The 24,735-nt window shown below is 41.5% G+C and overlaps 1 protein-coding gene across 1 annotated transcript in view; it reads right to left on the bottom strand.

Annotated features, from left to right (window-relative positions):
- LOC124605870 (clumping factor A-like) overlaps nt 1-24,735 on the bottom strand; it is a 186,690-nt gene that overhangs the window by 50,780 nt on the left and 111,175 nt on the right. The window contains exon 3 of the mRNA XM_047137817.1: nt 14,952-15,040. Coding sequence (XP_046993773.1) covers nt 14,952-15,040 — 89 coding nt within the window. The remainder of the gene's footprint in view (nt 1-14,951; nt 15,041-24,735) is intronic.

Here is a 24,735-nt window from a genome sequence, read left to right as displayed (position 1 = left end):
AACATGTTCTATCATACACAGTCTATTATTTGGTTCTTGTTGATCATTATCAAAGAAAGCAGCACTGTATGTAACAACAAATAGCAGTCTCTTGCCATTGTTTCGCTAATGAGACGATTCCTCTTTTTAAAAAAGCGGCGGTAGCGCGCACAAAAGCAAGCCGTGGCGCGAGCGGCGACAGGCCGTAAACACGCACCATCAGAATGCGACAAACAATGCATGACACAGTACAGTAATGCATTTTCTGCTTAGAGTGACGTGAACACCTATAACAAAGAAATCAGAACTTATCAGATCAAAGCAAAATAAGCAATCGATTCAAACCAGACGGAGCACGTGAAAAAGGAAGGGTACTCGTATAAATACGGACGGAGCGCCTGACGCATAGCAATGGCTACCTGGTAAAGCTTAACTGCTTGGCCTAAAACTTTTCTCTCCCCTTGAATTTTGAGTCCCAAATTACAGGTGCGGCTTAGATTCGGGAATTTTTTTGTCCTTTATTTCGAGTCTCATTTTTCAGGTGCGGCTTAGATTCGAGTGCGGCTTAGATTCGAGTAAATACAGGCATTGAAATATTTTGCTCCTTTAGTGTATGGACCATTTGCAATTCTTTTTCAGCCTTTGTCTGCCACATGGTAATATTCTACTCGTACAGAGTTTTGTTCATGACTTTCTGTTTTATGACATGTATATTTCTTGTCTTCTACAGCCAGTACTATTGCTTCAAATACAAACATAGAACAGACAGTCATTATTTTAAGATGTATTAATCCCCTGAAAGATGTTCTTTCATCTTTCTTACCTAATATTCTCAAAGCTCATTTGTGCAGCTTAAAAACTCTGCCCAAATGAGGTATTGAAGCCCCAACCAATAATACTGAAGCATTTGGAAGAAAGCGCTGCATTAAACTGAAATGCATTAGGCCTACCCTCATTGTTGGGTGTTGACATATGGAGTTATTCTTCTTGAAACATGTAAGCTGGATATTAGCCTAACAAACACACATTGCCAACTTCTTGTGTCCATAACCGTTTCCTGTCTACACATATACCTACAAACTTACACTCACTGCAGATTTTCCGTAACACATTATATCTTGACAATTGGTACAATTTTGCAAGTACCCAACATTGAAGGAAATTATACTTCTTTTTTGTAAATTGACTTATAATTTTATTTCCTAACTGTGACTTTGCCATATCTATAAAATTTTTTACCTTCATGACAAGATTAAACACACAATTTCCTCAATAAATTCTGAACCGTCATCTGCATACATTGTAATGAAGATACTAGTTTTGAATTTATTTGGGAACTCACTGGCATATCTTACACAAAGGAGGACGGCAATTATCAATCCCTCATGTTCACAGAATTTAATATTTCTGGCCCTTGATGTGTAGCTTTTTAATGTTTCTCCATTATTGTGTGGGATTTTGGTACACAGTCCTCTGTTTTCTAATATGATGTATTAAGGTGCAAAAGTTTTCCACTGATGCCATCTCTGGCCAGTTTTGACCAGAGTACCTCTTTATCAACCCTATCAAAAGTCTGTGATAGATCTAGGAAAACCCAAGCTCCTTGCATGCCTTCATTGATTTTCTCAAGAAATTTCAGCATAAATTGTAGTGCTGCTGTCATGGTCCTGCGACCACTTGCAAAGTCCTGCTGAAAATCTCTCAGATGTTTGTGCATATTATACTACTCTAACACATTTCAGAATGATTTTGTTGATTGACTTACTAAAAACAGAAGTTGAAGTGAGTGGTCTAATTTTCTACTAACTGTTTATCACCTTTTCTGTGGGGAGGTTTAATGATGGGTGATTTTAGTCTATCACAGACCACTCCTCACAACGAGAGCCATCAAATGATATGCTAGATTATATTGGCACTGCATAAGTAAAAATGGAGAAATTTCATCCCAGCCAGCAGATTTCATGTTTTTACATTCTCTGATGAGCTGCAAAGTGTGCTTGAATTAAAGTTCAGGGAGTTGATCAGGTTTAGATTAGATTAATACTAGTTCCATGAATCATGAATACAATATTTCGTAATGATTTTCCAATACATTAAATAATTAAGTTAATATAACAACTTATATATTTTTTTTATTTTTTTATATTTTTTTATAATTTTTTTATTTGTTTTTTTTTTCTTTCTTCTTAATTTATATCTAAAAATTCCTCTATGAAGTAGAAGGAGTTGTGTTTCAGAAATTCTTTTAATTACTTCTTAAATACTTGTTGGTTATCTGTCAGACTTTTGATACTATTTGGTAAGTGACCAAAGACTTTAGTGGCAGTATAATTCACCCCTTTCTGTGCCGAAGTTAGATTTCTTCAATAGTGAAGATCATCCTTTCTCCTAGTATTGTAGTTATGCACACTGCTATTACTTTTGAATTGTGTTTGGTTGTTAATAACAAATTTCATAAGAGTATATATACTGAGAAGCTACTGTGAATATCCCTAGATCCTTAAATAAATGTCTGCAGGATGATCTTGGGTGGACTCCAGCTATTATTCTGATTACAAGCTTTGGTGCAATAAATACTTTGTTCCTCAGTGATGAATTACCCCAAAATATGATGCCATATTCAAGCAATAAGTGAAAATAGGTGTAGTAAGCTAATTTACTAAGATGTTTATCACCAAAATTTGAAATGACCCTTATTGCACAAGTAGCTGAACTCAAACGTTTCAGCAGATCATCAATGTGTTTCTTCCAATTAAATCTCTCATCAATGGACACACCTAAAAATTTTGAATAGTCTACCTTAGCTATATGCTTCTGATTAAGGTCTATATTTATTAATGGCATCATACCATTTACTGTACGGAACTGTATGTACTGTGTCTTATCAAAATTCAGTGAGAGTCCGTTTACAAGGAAACACTTAGTAATTTTCTGACAGACATTATTGACAATTTCATCAGTTAATTCTTGTTTGTCAAGTGTGATTACTATACTTGTATCATCAGCAAAGAGAACTAACTTTGAGTTGACCTCAGTCGAGGCCCATGAGAAAGACAGGCCGCGGCACAAAAATCACTAATGTAGGCCTGAGTGCCCTCACTCACTCAACTCAGCAGACAAACTGTATTTTTAGACATGTTAGCTCTCAACTGAGTGTATGTGTACTAACGAGAATTGCATTTTCTACTGGAATCTGCTATTGTGAGGTCTCACTTATTACTCGTCATACAGTGAAATTGAAGATCAATTCTCATCATAAACAGCAAAACGGTTTGTTTATAGCATTTAGTCTCATCTGATTAACAGTCCTCATTTCATACAAGATGTAGAGCCTTATGCAACAGATAATAATTTAGGCATGATTTTAATTTTATTATATCACATTACAGCCATAACAAATTATCAGTAACCTTGTGGACTTACTATCATTGTAGGACTAGTAACAGTAAGACTTCATAGTAGTTACTTCCAGTAGAAGATCCAATTCATGTTTATACATACACGTCTAGTTACTAGTTAATAGGTATATAAATGCAGTTTGTGTGCCAAGTTGAGCGAGCTCGGCCTACCTTCGGGATGTACGTGCCATGGCCTCTTTCTCGTGGGCCTCGCCTTGGTGTGATTTCCAACATTTACTTTATCTGTAGTACAGAAGTCAGATTCTGCAATGTGTATGAAGTAGACATTAAAAATATTACTTAGCCCCTCTCTATTGGTGACAATATTGTTATTAAATATCTGTTATTAGATTCTAAATGTGGCAGGGGTAAAGTACAGGGAGCAAAAGGCTATTTACAATTTGTACAGAAACCACGTGGCAGTTATGAGAGTTGAGAGGCACGTAAGGGAAGCAGTGGTTGGGAAGGGAGTGAGACAGGGTTGTAGCCTCTCCTCAATGTTATTTAATCTATATATATTGATCAAGCAGTAAAGGAAACTAAAGAAAACTAAAAAAAAGAGTAGGTATTAAAATCTGTGGAGAAGAAATAAAAACTATGAGGTTCAATGATGACATTGTAATTCTTTCAGAGACAGCCAAGGACTTGGAAGAGCAGTTGAACAGAATGGACAGTGTCATTAAGGAGGGTGTAAGATGAACATCAATAAAAGAAAAACAAGGATAATGGAATGTAGTCGAATTAAATCGGGTGATGCTGAGGGAATTAGATTAAGAAATGAGACACTTAAAGTAGCAAAATAGTTTTGCTATTTGGGGAGCAAAATAACTGATGATGGTCAAAGTAGAGAGGATACAAAATGTAGACTGGCAATGGCAAGGAAAGTGTTTCTGAAAAAGAGAAATTTGTTAACATTGAGTATAGATTTAAGTGTCAGGAAGTCATTTGTGAAAGTATTTATGTGGAGTGTAGCCATGTATGGAAGTGAAACATGGATGGTAAATAGTTTGGACAAGAAGAGAATAGAAGCTTTCGAAATGTGGTGCTACAGAAGAATGCTGATGATTAGATGGGTAGATCACATAACTAATGAGGAGGTATTGAATAGAATTGGGGAGAAGAGGAGCTTGTGGCACAACTTTACTAGAAGAAGGGATCAGTTGGTAGGACATGTTCTGAGGCATCAAGGCATCACAAATTTAGTATTGGAGGGCAGCATGGAGGGTAAAAATCGTAGAGGGAGACCAAGAGATGAATACACTAAGCAGATTCAGAAGGATGTAAGCTGCTGGAGTACGTACTGGGAGATGAAGCAGCTTGCACAGGACAGAGTAGCGTGGAGAGCTGCATCAAACCAGTCTCATGACTGAAGACCACAACAACAAACAACCACATCATCCAACAGTTGTGATGTTACACATTTTGACTTTCAAGCATCATCAGAGATAAATTTGTGCAGTGAGGAAGGAAACACTTATGACTGGATCAGTGGTACTTGAGCTTAGTATCATTGAAGATGATATTAATTCTTTGAAGATAAAAAGTTTGATGACACTGGCATTGTCTGTAGTGCAGTGCCACAATGTGAATTTTGAGTGGATATCCAGATCAGTCATAATGTTACAACACTGAATTACAGAGTCAAAATGTTTCCACTGTTAACACACAAAGCATTTTTGTGTCAAACTTTACAAATGAATTGTGTTCGTTGTTATATTAAGTATCTTCCATGAGCTACATCTGTAAATAATGAGAGTTGAAATTAAAAAGCATACATTTTTAAGAAGAACAATATTAATTTGTCAACTGTTTTCTGGCCTTCATCATCCATAGTTCATGTTTTCTCACACAATATACTGTGACATTTAAAATGAGCAATGCTTTCTAAATATCATGCTGATTTGTTGACATAAGCTTCTCAGTCTCAAGAAAGTTCATGATATTTGAATTGAGAATGTGTTCATGGATTCTGCATCAAACTGATAAGGATATTAGTCTGTAATTTCGTGGATCCATTCTTTCACCCTGTATATATAAAAGAGTCACCTGTGCTGTTTGCCAGTCACTTGGGACTTTGAACTGAGCGAAAAATTCATGACAAATCATAGCTAAGCTAAGCAAAGTGCCAATTCCATAATATACTCTTTGTAAAACCAAATTGGGATTCAACCTCGACCTGATGACTTCTTTGTTTTCAACCCTTTCAGTTGTTTATCTACACTTGGGATGCTTACTACTATGTTATCCATATGGGACATTGTGTGATGATCAAGCAATGGTGTGTTTGTACAATTCTACTGCATGAATGCTTACTTCAACACAAAATTCAAAATTTCAGCTTTTATTTTGCTATCTTACACTGCCACACCGAACTGGTCAATGAATGACTGCAAAGAAGCTTTAACCCTAGACACTGATTTTACATAGAACCAGTATTTTCTTAGATCCCCTGACATCTTTTTTGCTACAATGTGACTGTGGTAGTAGTTGCACACTTCACACACACATCTTTTCATAGACACATGAATCTTTCGACTAATCTTTGCTTCAGTATTTTCCTGATTTCGTTATTAAAGCCCAGTAGGTCTTTCCCAACTTTAATTCACTTAATAGGCACCTATTTCTCCAGAGCACAACTAGCAATCTGTTTAAACTTTGCCTGTAATACCTCTACAACCATCATAAGGAAAATAAGCAATGTCAATTCATTGCCAAGTGATATACTAACAGCTACTTACCTGCTATTTCTCCACTGGCCTTCTTGACTGTTTTACACACTGCTTCATGGGTCACAACAAACAAAATCAGTGATTTAAAAGAAATCTCTGAACATAACTGGGCAACCTGCCATTACTGTTGCATTTTTTCTCTCTTACTGTACATTTCCCTGTCACCTCAAAATCAGCAGTATTAGTATCAGAATTTTGGTGTTCAAAAAACATTTAATAAGAAAGAATAACTGAAGTTAAGCTGAAACAGTTTTGGGGACTGGACAATGATAACTGCAGTTGAGTGAAAAATTAGTTACCAGTACATGGTTAATTTGTTAAAAAGCAATTTTCCAGTATTTTCTAGTGTAAAAGATAATGTCCATCTGAGATAAAAGTTTCTAATGTGATAAATATTGACCAAAGGACTTCTTTTAGTAGATAGTGCCATTCATGGAAGTATTGCTGAGTGTGTATACACAGATTTCATTGATGGAAGTAAAAGTAAATACAGTGAAAATGCAATTTAAAACAACTGAGCATTTGCAGCATCTGTGGAATATTACAAACAGTAGTAACTTGGCAATAACAACATTCTTCTGAGGTGCAACATTTTCCTTTGGCATTCTATATTAATGAAGAATAGACAGGAAGAATTACCACAAAACTGGAAAACTTTGCCAGGGTTACTTTCTTCTTACAACAGAAGAAATAATGATTATTTGAAGAACTCTGTTGTTGAGGATACTGTTTCAGGTGGTGCCCAAATCAAAGGCTATTTTTTTTTTTTTTTTTTTTTTTTTTTGTGGTTTTAGGGCGCACAATTTCAATGGTCATTAGCGCCCTGACTACTCTAAGAATGCACCGCGAGGCACAAGTTGACCACAACAACTAAAAGGGAAAACACGATAAAAGACAGACTGACAGGCATAGGATTAAAAAACAGCATCATCAAATGTCCTTAGCGAGGTGTGTCAAATTGATAAAACGAAGAACACGAGCAGCTGCTCGTGGGTCATCCGCTAAAATGGCATCGAAAGTATTTGGCAGGTTAAGATCGAGGCGCAGTGTGTTAAGATCTGGACAGGACATTAAAATGTGTCTAACCGTCAGCAAGTGCCCACCTGGGCAGAACGGCGCCGGCGCAGCCGTCAGCAGATGGCGATGGTTGAACCGGCAGTGTCCAATTCTTAACCGGGCTAAAACGACCTCCTCCCGCCGAGAAGGGCGTGAGGAGGACGTCCAAGCCACGGGAAGAGGTTTTAAGGCCCGAAGCTTGTTGTCGGTAAGTGCAGCCCAATCGGCATGCCACAGAGATAAGATGCGCCGACAAATCACCCTACTAAAATCGGACGAAGGGACGAAACAAGAAGCTGTTCGAGGCTGGAGGACCGCAGCCTTGGCCGCGGCATCTGCAGCTTCGTTCCCAGGGATACCGACATGGCCCGGAACCCACATAAAGCTAACTGGAGAACCGACGTCCACCAGCTGCTGAAGAGAGCGTTGGATCCGGTGTACGAAAGGGTGAACCGGGTACGGATCACTGAGGCTCTGGATGGCGCTCAGGGAATCTGAGCAGATGACATAAGCAGAATGTCGGTGGCGGCAGATGTAAAGAACAGCCTGGTAGAGGGCAAAGAGCTCAGCTGTGAAGACCGAACAATGGCCATGGAGCCGGTATTTGAAACTTTGTGCCTCGACAATAAAGGAACACCCGACCCCGTCATTGGTCTTACAGCCATCTGTATAAATGAAAGTCATGTCGATGAACTTCGAACGAAGTTCCAAAAAACGGAAGTGGTAGACCGAACCGGGGGTGACCTCTTTTGGGAGCGAGCTGAGGTCAAGGTGAACGCGGACCTGAGCCTGGAGCCAAGGTGGCGTGCGGCTCTCGCCCACTCGAAAGGTTGCAGGGAGGGAAAAAGTAAGGTGTTGAAGGAGGCGACGAAAGCGAACGCCAGGGGGTAGCAGGGCAGAGACATACAACCCGTATTGACGGTCAAGAGAGTCGTCAAAAAAGGAACGATAAGACGGATGGTCGGGCATTGACAGTAGCCGACAGGCATACCGACAAAGCAGTATATCGCGCCGGTAGGTGAGTGGCAATTCGCCAGCGTCAGCATGAAGACTCTCTACGGGACTGGTATAAAATGCTCCGATCGCAAGTCGTAAACCCCGATGTTGCATGGAGTTGAGGTGGCTTAAGATGGATGGCCGTGCAGAGGAGTATACGAAGCTCCCATAATCCAGCTTGGAACGGACGATCGACCGATATAGACGAAGTAGGACGGTTCGATCCGCTCCCCACGACAGACCACTGAGAACACGGAGGACATTTAAAGAACGGGTACAACGGGCGGCCAAATATGACACATGTGGAGACCAGCTAAGTTTCCTGTCAAATGTAAGGCCTAAAAATTTGGTTGTCTCCACGATTGGGAGAGCAACGGGACCGAGTCTTAAGGACGGTGGGAGAAACTCTTTGTATCGCCAGAAGTTAATACAGACCGTCTTCTCGGCAGAGAAACGGAAGCCATTGGCGACACTCCAGGAGTAAAGACGGTCAAGAGAACGCTGAAGACAGCGCTCCAGGACACGTGTACACTGCGCGCTGCAATAGATGGTAAAATCGTCCACGAAAAGGGAGCCTGATACATCAGCTGGGAGGCAATCCATTATTGGATTGATCGCGATGGCGAAGAGAGCGACGCTCAAAACTGAGCCCTGTGGCACCCCATTCTCCTGGCGAAAGGTGTCGGACAGGACAGAACCCACACGTACCCTGAACTGTCGATCCATTAAAAAGGAACGAATAAAAAGAGGGAGGCGACCGCGAAGGCCCCATGTATGCATGGTGCGGAGGATGCCCGCCTTCCAACAGGTGTCGTAAGCCTTCTCCAAATCAAAGAACACAGCCGCGGTCGGGCGCTTCCGCAAGAAGTTATTCATAATGAAGGTCGACAAGGTAACCAGATGGTCAACAGCAGAGCGGCGCCTACGAAATCCACATTGTACATTGGTAAGTAGGCGTCGAGACTCGAGCAGCCAAACCAATCGAGAGTTAACCATTCGCTCCATCACTTTACAGACACAGCTGGTAAGCGAGATAGGTCGATAACTGGAAGGCAAGTGCTTGTCCTTCCCCAGCTTAGGAATCGGGACAACAATAGACTCACGCCAGCATGCGGGAACATGTCCCTCAATCCAGATGCGATTGTATGTACGAAGAAGAAAACCTTTACCCGCAGGAGAAAGGTTCTTCAGCATCTGAATATGAATAGAATCTGGCCCTGGAGCAGAGGACCGTGATCGGCCAAGTGCGTTTTCGAGTTCCCGCATGGTGAATGGGGCATTATAACTTTCATAATTCGAGGAGCGGAAGTTAGGTGGCCTAGCCTCCTCTGCCTGTTTGCGGGGGAGGAAGGCAGGGTGGTAATGAGCGGAGCTCGAAACCTCTGCGAAAAAGCGGCCGAAGGCATTGGAGACAGCTTCAGGGGCCACAAGGACGTCATTCGCGACCTTCAAGCCAGAAACTGGTGAGTGGACCTTAGTGCCAGATAGCCGGCGCAGGCTACCCCAGACAACAGAAGAAGGAGTAAAACTGTTGAAGGTGCTTGTGAAAGCAGCCCAGCTGGCTTTCTTGCTTTCTTTGATAATACGACGACACTGAGCACGTAATCGTTTATAATTGATACAATTCGCCACTGTAGGGTGGCGTTTAAAAGTGCGTAAAGTACGTCGACGAGCACGTAAAGCGTCTCTACATGCTGCGGTCCACCAGGGGACCGGTACGCGACGTGGAGAAGAAGGAGGATGAGGGATGGAATATTCAGCAGCAGCGAGAATGACTTCCGTGAGGTGTGCGACCTGACGATCGCAGCTTGTAAAGGTTTGATCCTGAAAGGTCGCCCTGGAAGAGAAGAGCCCCCAGTCTGCCTTGGAGATGGTCCAATTAGAGAAGCACGGAGAGGGGGTATGCTGCAGGAGATGGATAACACACGGGAAGTGGTCGCTCGAATATGTATCAGAAAGTGCATACCACTCAAACCGGCGTGCAAGTTGGGGAGTACATATAGAGAGGTCTAAATGGGAATAGGTGTGAGATGTGTCCGAAAGAAAAGTAGGGGCGCCAGTATTGAGGCAGACAAGATCGAGCTGGTTGAAAAGGTCTGCTAACAAGGAGCCCCTTGGGCCAGATGCTGGAGAGCCCCAAAGGGGATGGTGGGCATTGAAGTCTCCAGTTAACAAAAATGGTGCAGGTAGCTGAGCAATAAGTTGCATCACGTCTGCCCTGGTAACGGCAGATGATGGAGTGTAAACGGTACAAAAGGAAAACGTAAAAGTGGGGAGAGTAATGCGGATGGCAACTGCCTGCACTCCGGTGTGCAACGTGATGGGATCGTAGTAAATATCATCCCGGACCAGCAACATAACCCCTCCATGAGCTGGGATACCTACCACAGGGGGTAGGTCAAAACGCACAGAGGTGTAGTGTGCCAAGGCAATTTGATCGCATGGGCGTAGCTTCGTTTCCTGGAGGGCTACGACAAGCGGACGGTGCAAGCGGAGCAGCAACTTCAAGTCCTCTCGGTTGGAGCGAATGCTGCGAATATTCCAATGAATAAGTGCCATCGTAAGAAAGGAAAGATGAGAGAAGTGGTCACCTCGAAGGCCGCTTAGGGCCTGGCTTCGAGCGAGCACTGCCGCCGCTATCAGTAGGCGGACAGTCATCGTCCATTGGGTCTATAGGGTCATCGGCCATCTCGGGAGGATGGCCGGGAGGGGGAGCTTCCTCCGCCAGTGAACTGCCAGATGTACGGCGACCAGCGGTGCGGCCAGGCGAAACGGATGACGGCCTGGGACGGCAGCCGCTGGGTGGCGCAAGAGAAGAAATGCGCCGTGGCGGGGAAGGAGAACTGTGCTTCCTATGCGCCTTTTTGGAAGGACGTGTAGTGGAAGTACCGGCCGAAGGCTGGGAGGTCGAGGTACGGAGGAAGTCTGCACGGGATGGTTCCTTCTTGAAGGCCCGTGCATCTGACTTCGATGTCTTCGTCTTAGCAGAAGCTGAGGAAGGTGCTCGTGTCTGTGGGGTGATGGGAGTAAGAGGAGACGTCGACCGCGCGATCTTAGCACTGGCCGAACGGACGACCGTGGTGCTGAAGGTCAGATCGCATGTCTGGGTTGCTACCTCCCGGGTAGTCCGAGGAGAGGCGAGGACAGTACTGTATTTCCCCGCTGGGAGCAGCGTGGGCTTCCTACTAGCCAATAGCTTGCGAGCAGCCGAGGTGGACACTTTCTCTTTGACCCGAATTTCCTGGATACAGCGTTCTTCCTTATAGACAGGACAGTCGCGGGAGGATGCGGCATGGTCACCCTGACAGTTCACACAACGAGGAGACGGAGGTGGACAGTCACCCTCATGGGCATCCCTGCCACAGGTGACACATTTAGCCGCATTGGAACAAGACTGTCGAGTGTGATTGAAACGCTGACACTGGTAGCAGCACGTAGGTGTCGGGATATAGGGGCGAACAGAAATAACCTCGTAGCCCGCCTTGATGCGTGATGGCAGCTTAACACTATCGAAGGTCAAGAAAATTGTCCGGGTCGGTACAAGGTCATTGTTGACCTTTTTCATGACCCTATGGACAGCCGTCACGCCCTGCTCAGCGAGGAATGATTGAAGCTCCTCGTCAGTCAATCCGTCGAGGGAGCCAGTATAGACCACACCACGAGACGAATTCAAAGTTCGGTGGGCCTCCACCCGGACAGGGAACGTGTACAGGAGGGTGGCCCGAAGCAGTTTTTGTGCCTGAAAGGCATTCTCAGTTTCTAGTAATAAGGTGCCGTTACGCAACCTGGTACAGGATTTGACAGATCCGGCTATGGCATCTACGCCCTTCTGAATAACGAAAGGGTTGACAGAGGAAAAATCCTTTCCGTCCTCAGTTCGAGAAACTACGAGGAACTGTGGGGCAGGCGGTAGTACTTTTGTCACTGTTGGCTGGTCACGTTTCCGTTTTTGGGTCGAAGTCGAAAGAGATGGAGTAGAATCCATTGCGGAGGAATCCCCCATGATTGCCAGCGTCTCCGATGGCGCGCTCCTTCCTTGTGGGGACCCTCTCAGAGGGCACTCCCGCCTTAGGTGAATGTTTACACCTCAGGTCACACCTCCCGAGAAACAGACGGAGGGACCAATTGGCATGGTCAGAAGGTATCAGCTCAGGCAATCACCCCTCCCCGGGCCTGGCCTTTACCAGGGGGTACGCGCGTGCCTTACATGTCTACCCAGGGCGGGGACTTACGCGTTACCCCGTCACCGGCTACGCGTGCGAACGCGTGGGTCGGCCTTCAGGCACGCACAGGGAGGAAGGAAGAAGAGGAAAAAGAAGAGAGAGAGGGAGAAAGAGGACAGACTGTCTCAAACGCCGAGGCGGAGACCAGAGAAGGCAAGGAGAAGAAGGCAATGAGAAAGCAAGGGGAAGAAGGCAATGAGAAGGCAAGGAGAAGAAGGCAATGAGAAGGCAAGGAGAAGAAGGCAATGAGAAGGCAAGGAGAAAAAGGCAATGAGAAGGCAAGGAGAAAAAGGCAATGAGAAGGCAAGGAGAAAAAGGCAATGAGAAGGCAAGGAGAAAAAGGCAATGAGAAGGCAAGGAGAAAAAGGCAATGAGAAGGCAAGGAGAAGGCAAGGAGAAGGCAAGGGAAAGAGTAAGGAAGACAGTGAGGTGGAGAAGAGCAAAGAAAGGAACCAACAAAAGGAAGGAAGAAACGAGAAGTGAAAAAACCAAAAGGACCACGATGATAGGTCGTGGAACCGTCCGTCTCCGGACGCAGGCGCGAACTACCCCCGTGAGGGGGATGGACTCCTTTTAGTCGCCTCTTACGACAGGCAGGAATACCGCGGGCCTATTCTAATCCCCGGACCCGCAGGGGGGAAATCAAAGGCTATGGGGCTCACATGCTGACAGAGAAATCGTGGTCCATAGAGAGTGGGCAACAGGTTGACTGACACTCTGCCTGAGGACAGCTGGAATTGAGATCTTGGAAGAAAACAGTGGTCAAATCTACCATTGAACATCAAACAGTACAAAATCCCTACATGAGACTTGTTCAGATTTGTTTCAGGTAACAACATGCACAATAAAATTACTGTAATTCATTAATTGACTAATATCAGGTAGGTACAAATATCCTGATATTTAACATGCTCTCTTGGTTTATTTTTCCTTAAACAAAAGTTAATTTTTTATGAAACTGGGATACTGTTTGTGAGTGTCTGCTGTGTAGGGAAGTTCCAGACAGAGAACCCACAAGGACCTATTGTGGTCTCTCTCCTCGGGTCAGACACAATAGAATAACTTGTCAATGTATGAGCCAGGGTGAGGAGTGTTCTCTCACTGTAAGATAAAATCAAGAGCAAACCCAGTGTGGACATTCCAATCTGCATAAAGTGATAACATATTTTCCACAAAGGTTGGTAGTGCTTTTTGCATCCATTCTCAAACTATAAGGGGCAGTAGAAGTTTAGCAATCCCTATCCCAAGCCTTCAGCATTACAAGCTTCCTTGTTTCTTATGTCAGTACCAACTATTCTGACATCTATTAATTCACTCTTACCCATTTCCTCAGTAAGTTGGTCAGTGAACTCATTCCTGGTATACTGATGTGTCTCAGTCATCATTCGATAACATATTAGCAAAGCCAGCCCTTGATTGTTTCCCAAGCAATTACCAGGTTTGCCAAAAGTATTGTTTCTATAATTATTTCTGTTAATTTCATTATATAAAAAATAATTTGGCCTGACCTTTCTGGTAGAAGAAATTGTTAAAAAACCTGGAATTTTTGAATAGACTCAGTTAATTGAATGAGTTAGGTTTTAATTGTCATTTCTGTAACAAACCTCAAACTAAGTATACTTATAGTATCTATTATTGTGAGGATATATAAAGACCCAATTTTTAGTCCCGAGACAATCAGACCATGGTCGATTTTTAAACGAGACACTTATATTGGTTAGATCAACAACAATGCATTATCTTAACCATGAAATTAGTGCAACACAAATAGGCATGTGTTAAAATAATGACAGTGTCTGTTCAATAGTGTCACACATACCATATTATTCTGCATGAACTGTGTGGTTGGGTTTTTACTGCTCATAGATGTTCAGTGGTGAACTATTGTAGCAGTATGCTGATGTCTGCCTGCAAACTATTAGTGAAGCTTATCAAAAGGTAACCAATAGCAAACTGGACATATGAACTGTGTAATATTAGGGGGTTGTGAACAGTGCACTGTGAAAGGCAACTGTGCAACTGTAGGCTACATCATTTACAGTACTCAGTGTTTAACTTCCATCCCCAATTTCTCAGCCAGTGTAACAACGCAATACTTTGACTCCAAGAACTATCAAAGAAGAAATAAAGCAGGCAAACGTCACAATGGGGTAGTGCTGGCAAATAACTTGGAGGTAGCACAATGAGGCACACCAAGACAGGAACTTCTAATTGTCATTGGTTCCATTGGCTCCACAGTAAATGTGCTGCATACATTTGGCAGGGACTGTAGTTTGTAGTTACCAGTGTACAAAAACACATATTGAACACCACTATTAGTTCAGAAGGTGGGTGGTGTATGTAGAAAGGAAATTAATTGATGACATAAATTGTGACTTACCAGAAATAATGCACTTCTGCAGGGGGACATTTAGTCTCAGATGAAAAAAATAGTTAGAGAAATGGATATCAGCACACAAAATGAAGGTCTATTGTCATCGCTTGGAGCTCCATGCACATGAAAACTGAGTGCCCTGAAAGGAAAACAGGAATGATTGTGGGGGTAACCATATGCTATTGACAAAACTCACCATTACTGCTTCTTTTTCTCCTAATTCTTCTTTTTCTTCTTCCTCTCCTCTCTCACCACCAGTCTCCTCTCTGGCTGGTTGTTGGGCTCCTGATCATCGGGGAAAAAAACTGATCAATTTTGAGATACTGTCAAAATTTAGGCAAAAATACATGACAAATGAAAGACAAACTAAGTATGTCTCATCATGGAATAAAATGGCACTAATTGAACAGCAGAAAACCCAAGTTGGAATATTAACAATATTCTGAAGAAGATGGATTGCTATCCACCATAAAGATGACTTGTTGAGCTGCAGACAGGCACAATGAAAAGACTTTCTTGTGTCCACCTGAATGAACATAAGCGTGTGTGTGTGTGTGTGTGTGTGTGTGTGTGTGTGTGTGTGTGTGTGTGTGTGTGTGTGTGTGTGTGACAAAACAAACATGATCCATTCTAAGAGTCGCCAAGTACATTTTCTTTGGGATTTTGCATGCCTCAGTGGTATCAGGCAGCCGTACCATAGATGCAACCACGAAGGAGTATTTGCTCAGAGATTAGACGAAAGTGTGGTTGCTGAAGGGGAGTGCAGCACCCTTTTTGGTATTTGAAGGTGCAACAGTCTGGGCAAGTGACTGTTCTGGCCTTGTGACACCAACTTACATGGCCTTGCAGTGCTGGTACAGTGAACAGCATCATGCAAAAGGAAACTACAGCCGTAATTTGTCCTTAGGCCATGCAACTTTACTCTACAGTTAAACGATGGCATCTTCTTGAGTAAAACATCCCACACATGTAAATGATCCCCCATGTGGATTTCTAAGTAGGGACTGCTTTGGAGAATGTTGTCAGGAGAAACACAACTGATATTCTACATGTTGGAGGATGGTAAATTGTGTCCCTAAGCTGGGAGGGATGCCTGAAAATTTAAGGAAGTAAATGTATAGCTTAAAATTAGAATATAATGGGAATTATTGAAGTTCAGTGGCGAGAGGAACAGGACTTCTAGCCAGATGAATATAGGGCTGGAAATATAAATCAAATAAAGTAATGTAGGAGTAGATGTAATAATGAATAAGAAAACAACAAACAACAATTCAAGCAAGCCACTATGAACAACATTGTTAACAGATTACTGTAGACAAGATACATGAAGCCAAAACCCATCGCTGTATCCGAAGCTTACAATCCCACTAGCTCTGCAGATGGAGCAATTGAAGAAATGTGTGGTGAAACAAACGAACTTATTTGGACAGTTAAGTGATACAGAAATTTAATTGTGATGGTGGATGGGAATACAACAGTAGGAAAAATAGAAGGAAAATGTGAACTAGGGAAAGAAATGAAAGAGGAAGCTGCCTGGTAGATTGTTGCACAGACCACAATTTAATCATCACTAAAACTTGGTTTAAGAATCATGAAAGAAGGTTACAGACACTGAAGAGTTGCAGACACCATCAGGTTTCAGATTGATTATATAATTTTGAGAGAGAGACTGAATTATGGGTCCAGATTTTAAGATATATCAAGGTGCACATGCAGATTGACCAGAATATACTGATTATATACCGTAGATTGTAACTGAAGAAATGGCAAAAAGGTAGGAAATTATGGAGATGGTATGTGAATAAGCTGAAAGAGCCAGAGGTCATTGTAAGTTATGGACAGAGCATTAGGTAATTACTGACTAGGACAGAGGAAAGGAACACAATAGGACTGGGGAAAGGAACACAGAACAGGTGTGGACAAACAGTGGCCCACTAGTGGTTTTTGTCTGGCCTCCCAAGGCAGAATTTTTTGCAACAATTTATAACTTTTCTGAACTGCAAAGTGGGCTACTGCATGCCATCATTTTAAAAGGTGTGACCTTCTGCTAACCTCTGCCTACATAAGAATGGCTCCAAGCCAAAGTTATTGCCCATCCCTGCAGCAGCAGAACAAATGAATATGGGATATGAAATGGTGAAGGCAGCAGAAGATCAGTTATGTAACAAGACAAGGCTTAGTAGAAATCTTTGGACAACAGAAGAGAACAGAATTTAATTGATAAAAGAAAGGAAATATAAAAATGCAGCAAATGAAGCATATAAAAGTGAACACAGACATCTACAAAGGAGTGACAGGCAGTATAAAATTGCTAAGCAGGAAAGGCTAGAGTTCAAATTTAAGGATTTAGAAGCATATATCACAAGGTGAGAGATAAACACTGCCAACAGGAAAATTTAAGAGGTCTTTGGAGGTAACATTAGCAGCTGTATGAATATCAAGAACTGAGATAGACAGAAACTACTAAATAAAGAAGGTAATACTGCAAGGAGTATAATAGAGGGTCTATACATAGGAGGTGAAGCTGTAAGCAACTTTATGGAAACAGTAGACAGAAGATGGTATGGGAGATATGATACAGCAGGAGGAATTTGACAGAGCAATGAAGGACCCGGGTCAAACCAAGGTCCCTGGGGTACACAACATCCAATCAGAATTACTGATAGCCTTGGGAGAGCAGCCTTGACAAAATAGAACTATTCCATCTGATGAGCAAGGTGTACGAGACAGGTGAAATACCCTGAGACTACAAGAAGAGTGTAATGATTCCATTTTCAAAGAAAGCAGGTACTGACAAGTGAGAGTATTTCATGGCTGCAAAATACTAACACTAATTCTTAGCAGAAGAATGGAAAAGCTGTTTGAATCCAACCTCAGGGAAGGTCTGTTTGGGTTACAAGAAACAACACAAATGACACAGGGCAATAAATGCTAAAGGAAAACACGCAAAGAAAGAGATGAAACAAATGATGAGATGGTAGGGAAATTGAAGAACATGAGGGATGTTGTAGAAGGTGACAGCAGGTGGAATCTCTAAGGTGCTAGACATGATGATGCCCCAGCCCTGCTGCCAACCCATCCCTGTCCCCACACCACAGTATGACTGTGACAACACCAGTGGAAGAAGACATGTGGAAAGGTGAAACAAAATGGCACAAAGAACCAGACAACGTGTAGGGGAAAGGGGAGGGAGGAGGGCAGGAATCCAGGCCATTCTCACAGCTTTACTGGAGACGAGATACTGGCGGAAGTAAAGCTGTGAGAACGGGGTGTCAGTCATGCTTGCATAGCTCAGATGGTAGAGCACTTTTCAGTGAAAGGCAAAGGTCCCGAGTTCGAGTCTTGATCCAGCGCACAGTTTTAATCTGTCAGGAAGTTTCAATAAAGGTATTATTTTTGCTAGTTTTTGGAGCCAGTGGCTCCTCCTCCTGGCAGAAGTGTTCAAGGGGAAGGATGTGTTGTGAAGGATAAGGACTAGAGAGAGATTTAGGAAAAGACGCAGAGTTCAGAAAAGTCAGCCTGAACCCCAGATAATGGGAGGCTTACCAGACAGAATGAGAAGGAAAGCCTCTTTCCTTCTCATGCCATCTGGTCATTGATCATGGGAACAAAAAGAAGGTCGTTTCTTCAGGTGCCACTTCTCAGCATCCTCCCACAGTGAAACGAACAGCAGTCTATCAATGATGGTGTCATCATGATTCATGGAGGTTGTGTAATACACCATAGTGCACTCAGCAGCATTTGCCACTATTTCGATTCCTTTTTATTTTGTCTATAACCCTTCATTGAAGGTACCATAGAAAGTTTACTAACATTGTTTTTAAATCAATGCTGAATTATATAAAACACTTTTTATTCCATTTAAAATTGTGTTATTGGAAAAAATGTTAATCATGATGAAAATTATGATATATGTAAGTCCTTAAAATAGCACAAAACTACCACAAAAAAGTATATGGCATTACCTTCATTTTGAACTGTGTTTGAGAATTTTACTTTGAATGGATCCCAAGATAAGTCTTAGAATCAGGCAGTTTTTTAATTATAGCAACTGTGACTCTTAAAGAGACTGGAAGTCCTTTCTTATCACAGTTGTGCATTTGTGGGAGATATTAATGCATGTCCACATTAGGCAACATAAAAATGAACTCCCACAGAAAGAACAATGCTTCCTGCAGTCTGAATTCAAATGTAACAGCCTGTACATGGCCCAGCCATTGGCAGAAAAGAAGAAGTTGCATGTAGTGTGCAATTTAGTGTGATGGGAGTAAGTGCGGGACAGAAAAGTATTGCGTTGGAGAGGAATTGAAAGTGAAGAGAGAGAAAGACAAGGCACAGGACATGGGCAGAGGTGGACATGTGTCTGGGATAGGAGCTAGTGAAGACTGACACATGGAGGATTCTGAGACTGAAAGCAATGACAAGGCAAAACCCTCTACTTATGTCAGGGAATCTGATATAGGAGCTGAGGGAAATGATGAGGCGAGAATGCTTGGGAACTCTGATGCCATGGATTATGAAGTGAGGTAATAGCTGAGTATCACTTTCTTGGCAGCATATTCTGCAACTGAGTAGTCAATTTTGCTCTTTGCGGCAATTTGAGATGGTCTCTGAACAGCTGTTTGGTGATCACGTTCAGGTTAAACGTGACATGGAAATTACAGCACAGCTGGTATACAACATGACTGATTTTTATGAAAGGCCTTGCCTTTCATCTGGAAAGAATCACTCTCTGCTTACCACTGAAAAGATGAGTAAAGTAAGTATGAGGGTGAGTCAAATGAAAACCTTAAATATTTTTTTTATATTTTTTACTGTGCAGAAATGGTACAAAGCTGTATCACTTTTCAATATAATCTCACCCACGCTCAACGCAAGTCCTCCAGCACTTACAAAGTGTATAAATTCCTTTAGAAAAAAATTCTTTGGTAGTCCACGCAACCCATTCATGCACCGCATGGTGCATCACTTCATCAGAACAGAACTTCTTTCCTCCCATCGCGCCTTTCAGTAGTCTGAACATATGGAAATCACTTGGTGATGAGGAATGGCACCATTCCTTGCTGGCTTTCTTCGTTTCCCATTGGTGGAAGTGAACCCAGGTTTTGTTCCCAGTAATGATTCTTGCAAGGAAGCCATCACCTTCTTGTTCAAAGGGCTCAAGAAGATCTTCACAAGCATCAACATGTCATTCCCTCATTTCAGGAGTCAGCTGCCGTGGGACCCATCTTGCAGACACTTTGTGAAACTGGAGAACATCATGCATAATGTGGTGTACTGACCCATTAATCTTTAAACATGCTGCATTGTCATTTAGTGTCACTTCACTATGGCTTCAACTGCTGCAATGTTCGGCGGAGTCACAAATCGTTGTACCTGCCTGACCTAGACGAGGAGCATCTTCCACTGAAGTCACACCATTTGTGAACTTCCTACTACATTCGAAGCCTTGCTGCTGTGACAAACATGCAGCCCCTTACTGGACCTTCATTCATTGATGAATTTCAATAGGTTTCACATCTTCACAAAAAACAAATAAAAGATGCTGTTCTTCCCTGGTGCGAGTTTGCCGGCTATTTAATTCCTTAACAATTTCAGAAATGGGTGCTCCATACATCTAATTCTAACTACCCTCCCATGTTCAAAGTCTTAATTCCCATCATGTTGCCAGAATCATGCTTGATACTGTTTAACGTGAATGACCTTCGTACAAATGACAGCTCCACCAGTGTACTGGCCTTTTATGCCTTGCATATGCAATACTAATGCCATTTTTATATGTGCTTATCGCTACCCCACAACTTTCGTCACCTCAGAGTAAAGAAGTACAGTGTGACACAAGTGACATCAATGTTCAGTTACAGCCTGATGAGATTTAAAACTGGTGCAAAGAATGGCACCTTGTTTTAAATGTTGAGAAATTAAAAACTGTGCACTTCACAAAATGAAAAACTTAGCAATACAATATTATCATATAAATATGTTGAAGTTCTGTCATGGGTAAAGCTCGCAGCAGACTTCAATTTATTGGTAGTATACTAGGGAAATCCAGTCAGTCTACAAAGGAGATTGCTTGTAAATCACCCATCCTAAAATACTGCTGAAGTGTATGGGACCCATATCAAATAGGACCCAACAGGTGATACTAAACATGTACAGAGAAGGGTGGCACTAATGGTCACAGGTTTGTTTGATCCATGGGAGAGTATCACAGAACTGCTAATAAAATGAGCTAGCACACTCTTTAAGATGGACATGAATTATTCCAAGAAAGCCTGCTTACTAAGTATTAGGAACTGGATTCAAATTATGCCACTCAGAACATATTACAACCCCGTATATACCAATTCCACAGGAATTCTGAGGAGGTGGTTAGATTAATTACAGCTTGCGTGGAGCCATTAAAACAATCATTCTTCTTGCACCCCATACACGAATGGAACTGGGGAAGAAACCCTAATAACGGGCAGTGAGGTGTACCCCCTGTTATGAACTGTATAGTTGTTTGCAGAGTGTAGATAATGTTATTAGATGGGCAGATCAACAAACAGCATGGTGTCAAGTAACCACCAGCAAATATATAGTCTAACACAGGTGGCTTGAGGTGAATGAAGTAATGAATAAATGCCAAACATGGAAGAGAATTTTTACATTCTAGAAAATACAGAAATTTATTTTTACTTCTAATGACCTCTGATTTCAGGAATGCAGACAGCTCTAAGAGAAATTCCCAAAATGAACCATGAACAACATTTTTGTTTGCTTTTTCCTGGGATAGGAATATGAATTATCAAGTGGGTGACAAATGCCACTTATGTAATGGAGAATCACTTCCCATTTGCTGAGTATGGTAGATCACATTTCACAAAATTCTCATAACAGAGACATTGCAGTAGCGTGTAAACAGCTTACCTGCATTATCACTTCGTCTTCGCTTTCTAGGAGAGACTGATGAATCGCTATCACCATCAGATTTTCTTTCCTGAAAGAAAATAAAGTTCATCACTTAAATAAATGTAAATCAACAAAATTTGAGTGTAAATCACTATTACAAAGACTGCAATATGTCTACATATATACTCTGCAAACCACTGTAATAAGAATAGAGGAGGGCTCCTCTCACTATACTATTTGGTAGGGTTATGGGAGAAGAAGTTTTACCATGGAGATAAAGTGTCAAATAATAGGCAGATGTGCAAAAACTATATCCTTTACTAGTGCTGGAGCAACCAAAGACAGTGTTTGGACAGTATACAAAGTCTCTTCTTTCACTTGCCTCTGTCCTCTCACCCCATTTCCATTTTGTCAACACCATTCACACTGGTTGGGAGAGATGGTTAACACCCTTTGACAGATGTGGAAATAGGAAGTGTGTGTCACCGCATTCCATAGGTCAGCACTGTTGGTTCAAGCAAACCTGGGTCAAGCACTACAAGGGAAACCAAGAAATTTATTACCTGCCTGTTGGAAGGGAGGCTCTTCCACAATAATGTCTGTGGAACTCAGGACCATGAGTTTAAAAAAAGAAAAAACTGTATGAACATTCAATCATTTGATAAAGTGACACACTAGATAAATGAAGTATGAAATTTTGGATGGAGACTCATCAAACCAAGTAAGAATAGCTTCTGACTTGGACCAGAGGACAGTGCTGGAATTCTAGTCATTCTTATTTTATGTTAATGAGCTGACCAACAGTACTAATAGCTACCTCAGACTTTTCACAAATGATACTTACCAATAATGAATTATTGTCAGGAAAGATTTGCAGAAATAATGAATCATATATTTAAAAAAATTCAAAGTGGGGCAAAGATTGGTAACTTGATTTGATGCATAGAAAGGTAAAACTCTGGATTTCACAAAATGAAAAAAAATGTCATACTTGTACTATATTATCAATGATTCAAAATAATTTTACAGTAAACTAAGACAATAATAATTATCAGGAATTCAAAATGGAACAGTTTTACAAGGTCCATAACAGATGGATGACTCCAATTCATCCGTGTGGCCAAATTTAGATAACTGTTAAAAGTGTGAGGGATCAGACCATTTGTTCAACTGACTGAATGTATACAAAGGAGGATGTCACGGATGGTTACAGGTTTGCTTGACTGATGGGAACAATAATCCTGAGAAAACAGATACAAATTATCCCACAAAAGTCACCTTATAAGAATACAAGAACCAGTATTAGTGAAGAATCTAGAAATATTCTTCAGCCTCATGCATTTAGCTCTCTTAGAAACTCTGAAGACCAAATTAGGCTATTTTCTGTATACATAAAGGCAGTTAATCATCTGTTATTCACTCAGTCCATATGCAATTGCAATGAGGAGAAATCCTAACACATGGTGCCTTCCAAAATACCCTCTGAAATACATTTCAGAGTAGTTTGAGGAATATTTATGCAAACACAAATATTTATGCACACACACACTTCTTAACTGATATTAGAAGAGAGGAAAAATAAAATAAAGTACTTAAGTCTCAGGAGATTATACGAAGAAAAATTATTTAAATACAAGACAGAATTAATCCTACATTTTTCAGCTTATTTCAGTACTAACCATTTCGTCCTCTTGCATATGAAATGCCGTAACACTAGAACCACGAGTGACCCACTTGATAATTTTTTTGTTTGTCACTCTTTTGTATTATTGCCTAGAGTGTTACATTTCTGTGACTTTTATGAAATAATGTAATTAGTGATTATACTTCATTTCACATTTTATGGTGATAACATAAAAGAGAAATATGAAGATTCACCTAGAACTGTGGATGGGTCAGTTTTGACCCGCCCAGCGCAGTCGCTATAACAATCTCATTTTTCATGTAGTTTCATGCCTATTGTTAGAGTGTGTTTGGTCAATAATCGCAAAACTCATTTTTACTTCACTTCTGGCTGATGTTCCAGTTTTCAGCAGGGGATGAGAAAGACAGGTTCAAACAAGTCTGACCTTACGAATATGTTATGGCCATATTTCTATGCACATAACGGACATTATAAATGCTCTAAATGAGATTTTAAATAATGAATCTGAGGGTGAACCACTGGAGTCTCTATCTGAGGAAGAATTTCCATATCTTACTCCTGAGAAGGTTCTACTGTATGCTGATGAGAAAGGTATGCTTTTTTGTGTGTGTGTTTTATAATGATTTTTGTTTATGTATATGTTGCATAGACAGTAATTTGAATTGCAACACTTATGTTTATACATTGTTTCCTGTTGAAATTTTTCAAGTTATATGTTACATTTATGAAGGTGTTTTTTTGTTCTAATATTACACAATATATTCAATATTAAATCACGTTCTAATATGTATAACTACTATTACAGGAACAGCTGCCACAGAGACTAAGTCAACTCAAGGAAGTGGATGTCCTGAAGGTCAGTGTGGACAACAAACTGCCCAGGGTTCTGGACTACTTCAGTTTCCTTCAGGTAGAGATATTGTAGCACCCGATGGAACAACCTGGAAAGTTGGAGTATTAGGTGACTGTTCATCTGGAAGATATTGACAACAGAATGTTTTCAAAGATAGGACAGGACCATCTCCACATGCAAAACAAAACGTGAGTGAGACCTGTTAGAGTGCACAGCATCTAATGATAATGGACAAAGTTTTGAAACATATTCTAAAATTTACAGAAACTGAAGCACCTCGTGTACTGAGCTCAGATGAATGGACTATAAAAATTAAAGAACTGGAAGCTTTTATAGCTAAATTGTACGTCCATGGTGCTATTGGAGCTAAGAGCTTAGAACTGGACACAAGTGGTCAGTGAAGTGGGGAAATAATTTTGTGAAATCAACAACGGCTTGTGACAGATTCAGAGATACAATGCGTTATCTCAGATTTGACAATAGATCCACAAGATCAGAACGACTAAGAGAAGACAAGTTTGCTTTGGTATCAGAAATCTGGAGTGAGTTCGTTGCGAATGCGCAGTCTAGCTACATACCGGGTCCATA

Source organism: Schistocerca americana, chromosome 3 (genome assembly GCF_021461395.2).
Source record: "Schistocerca americana isolate TAMUIC-IGC-003095 chromosome 3, iqSchAmer2.1, whole genome shotgun sequence".
NCBI lineage: Eukaryota > Metazoa > Arthropoda > Insecta > Orthoptera > Acrididae > Schistocerca > Schistocerca americana.
Note: the sequence above shows the minus strand (reverse complement) of the source record. Positions and strands in the feature narration are given on the sequence as shown.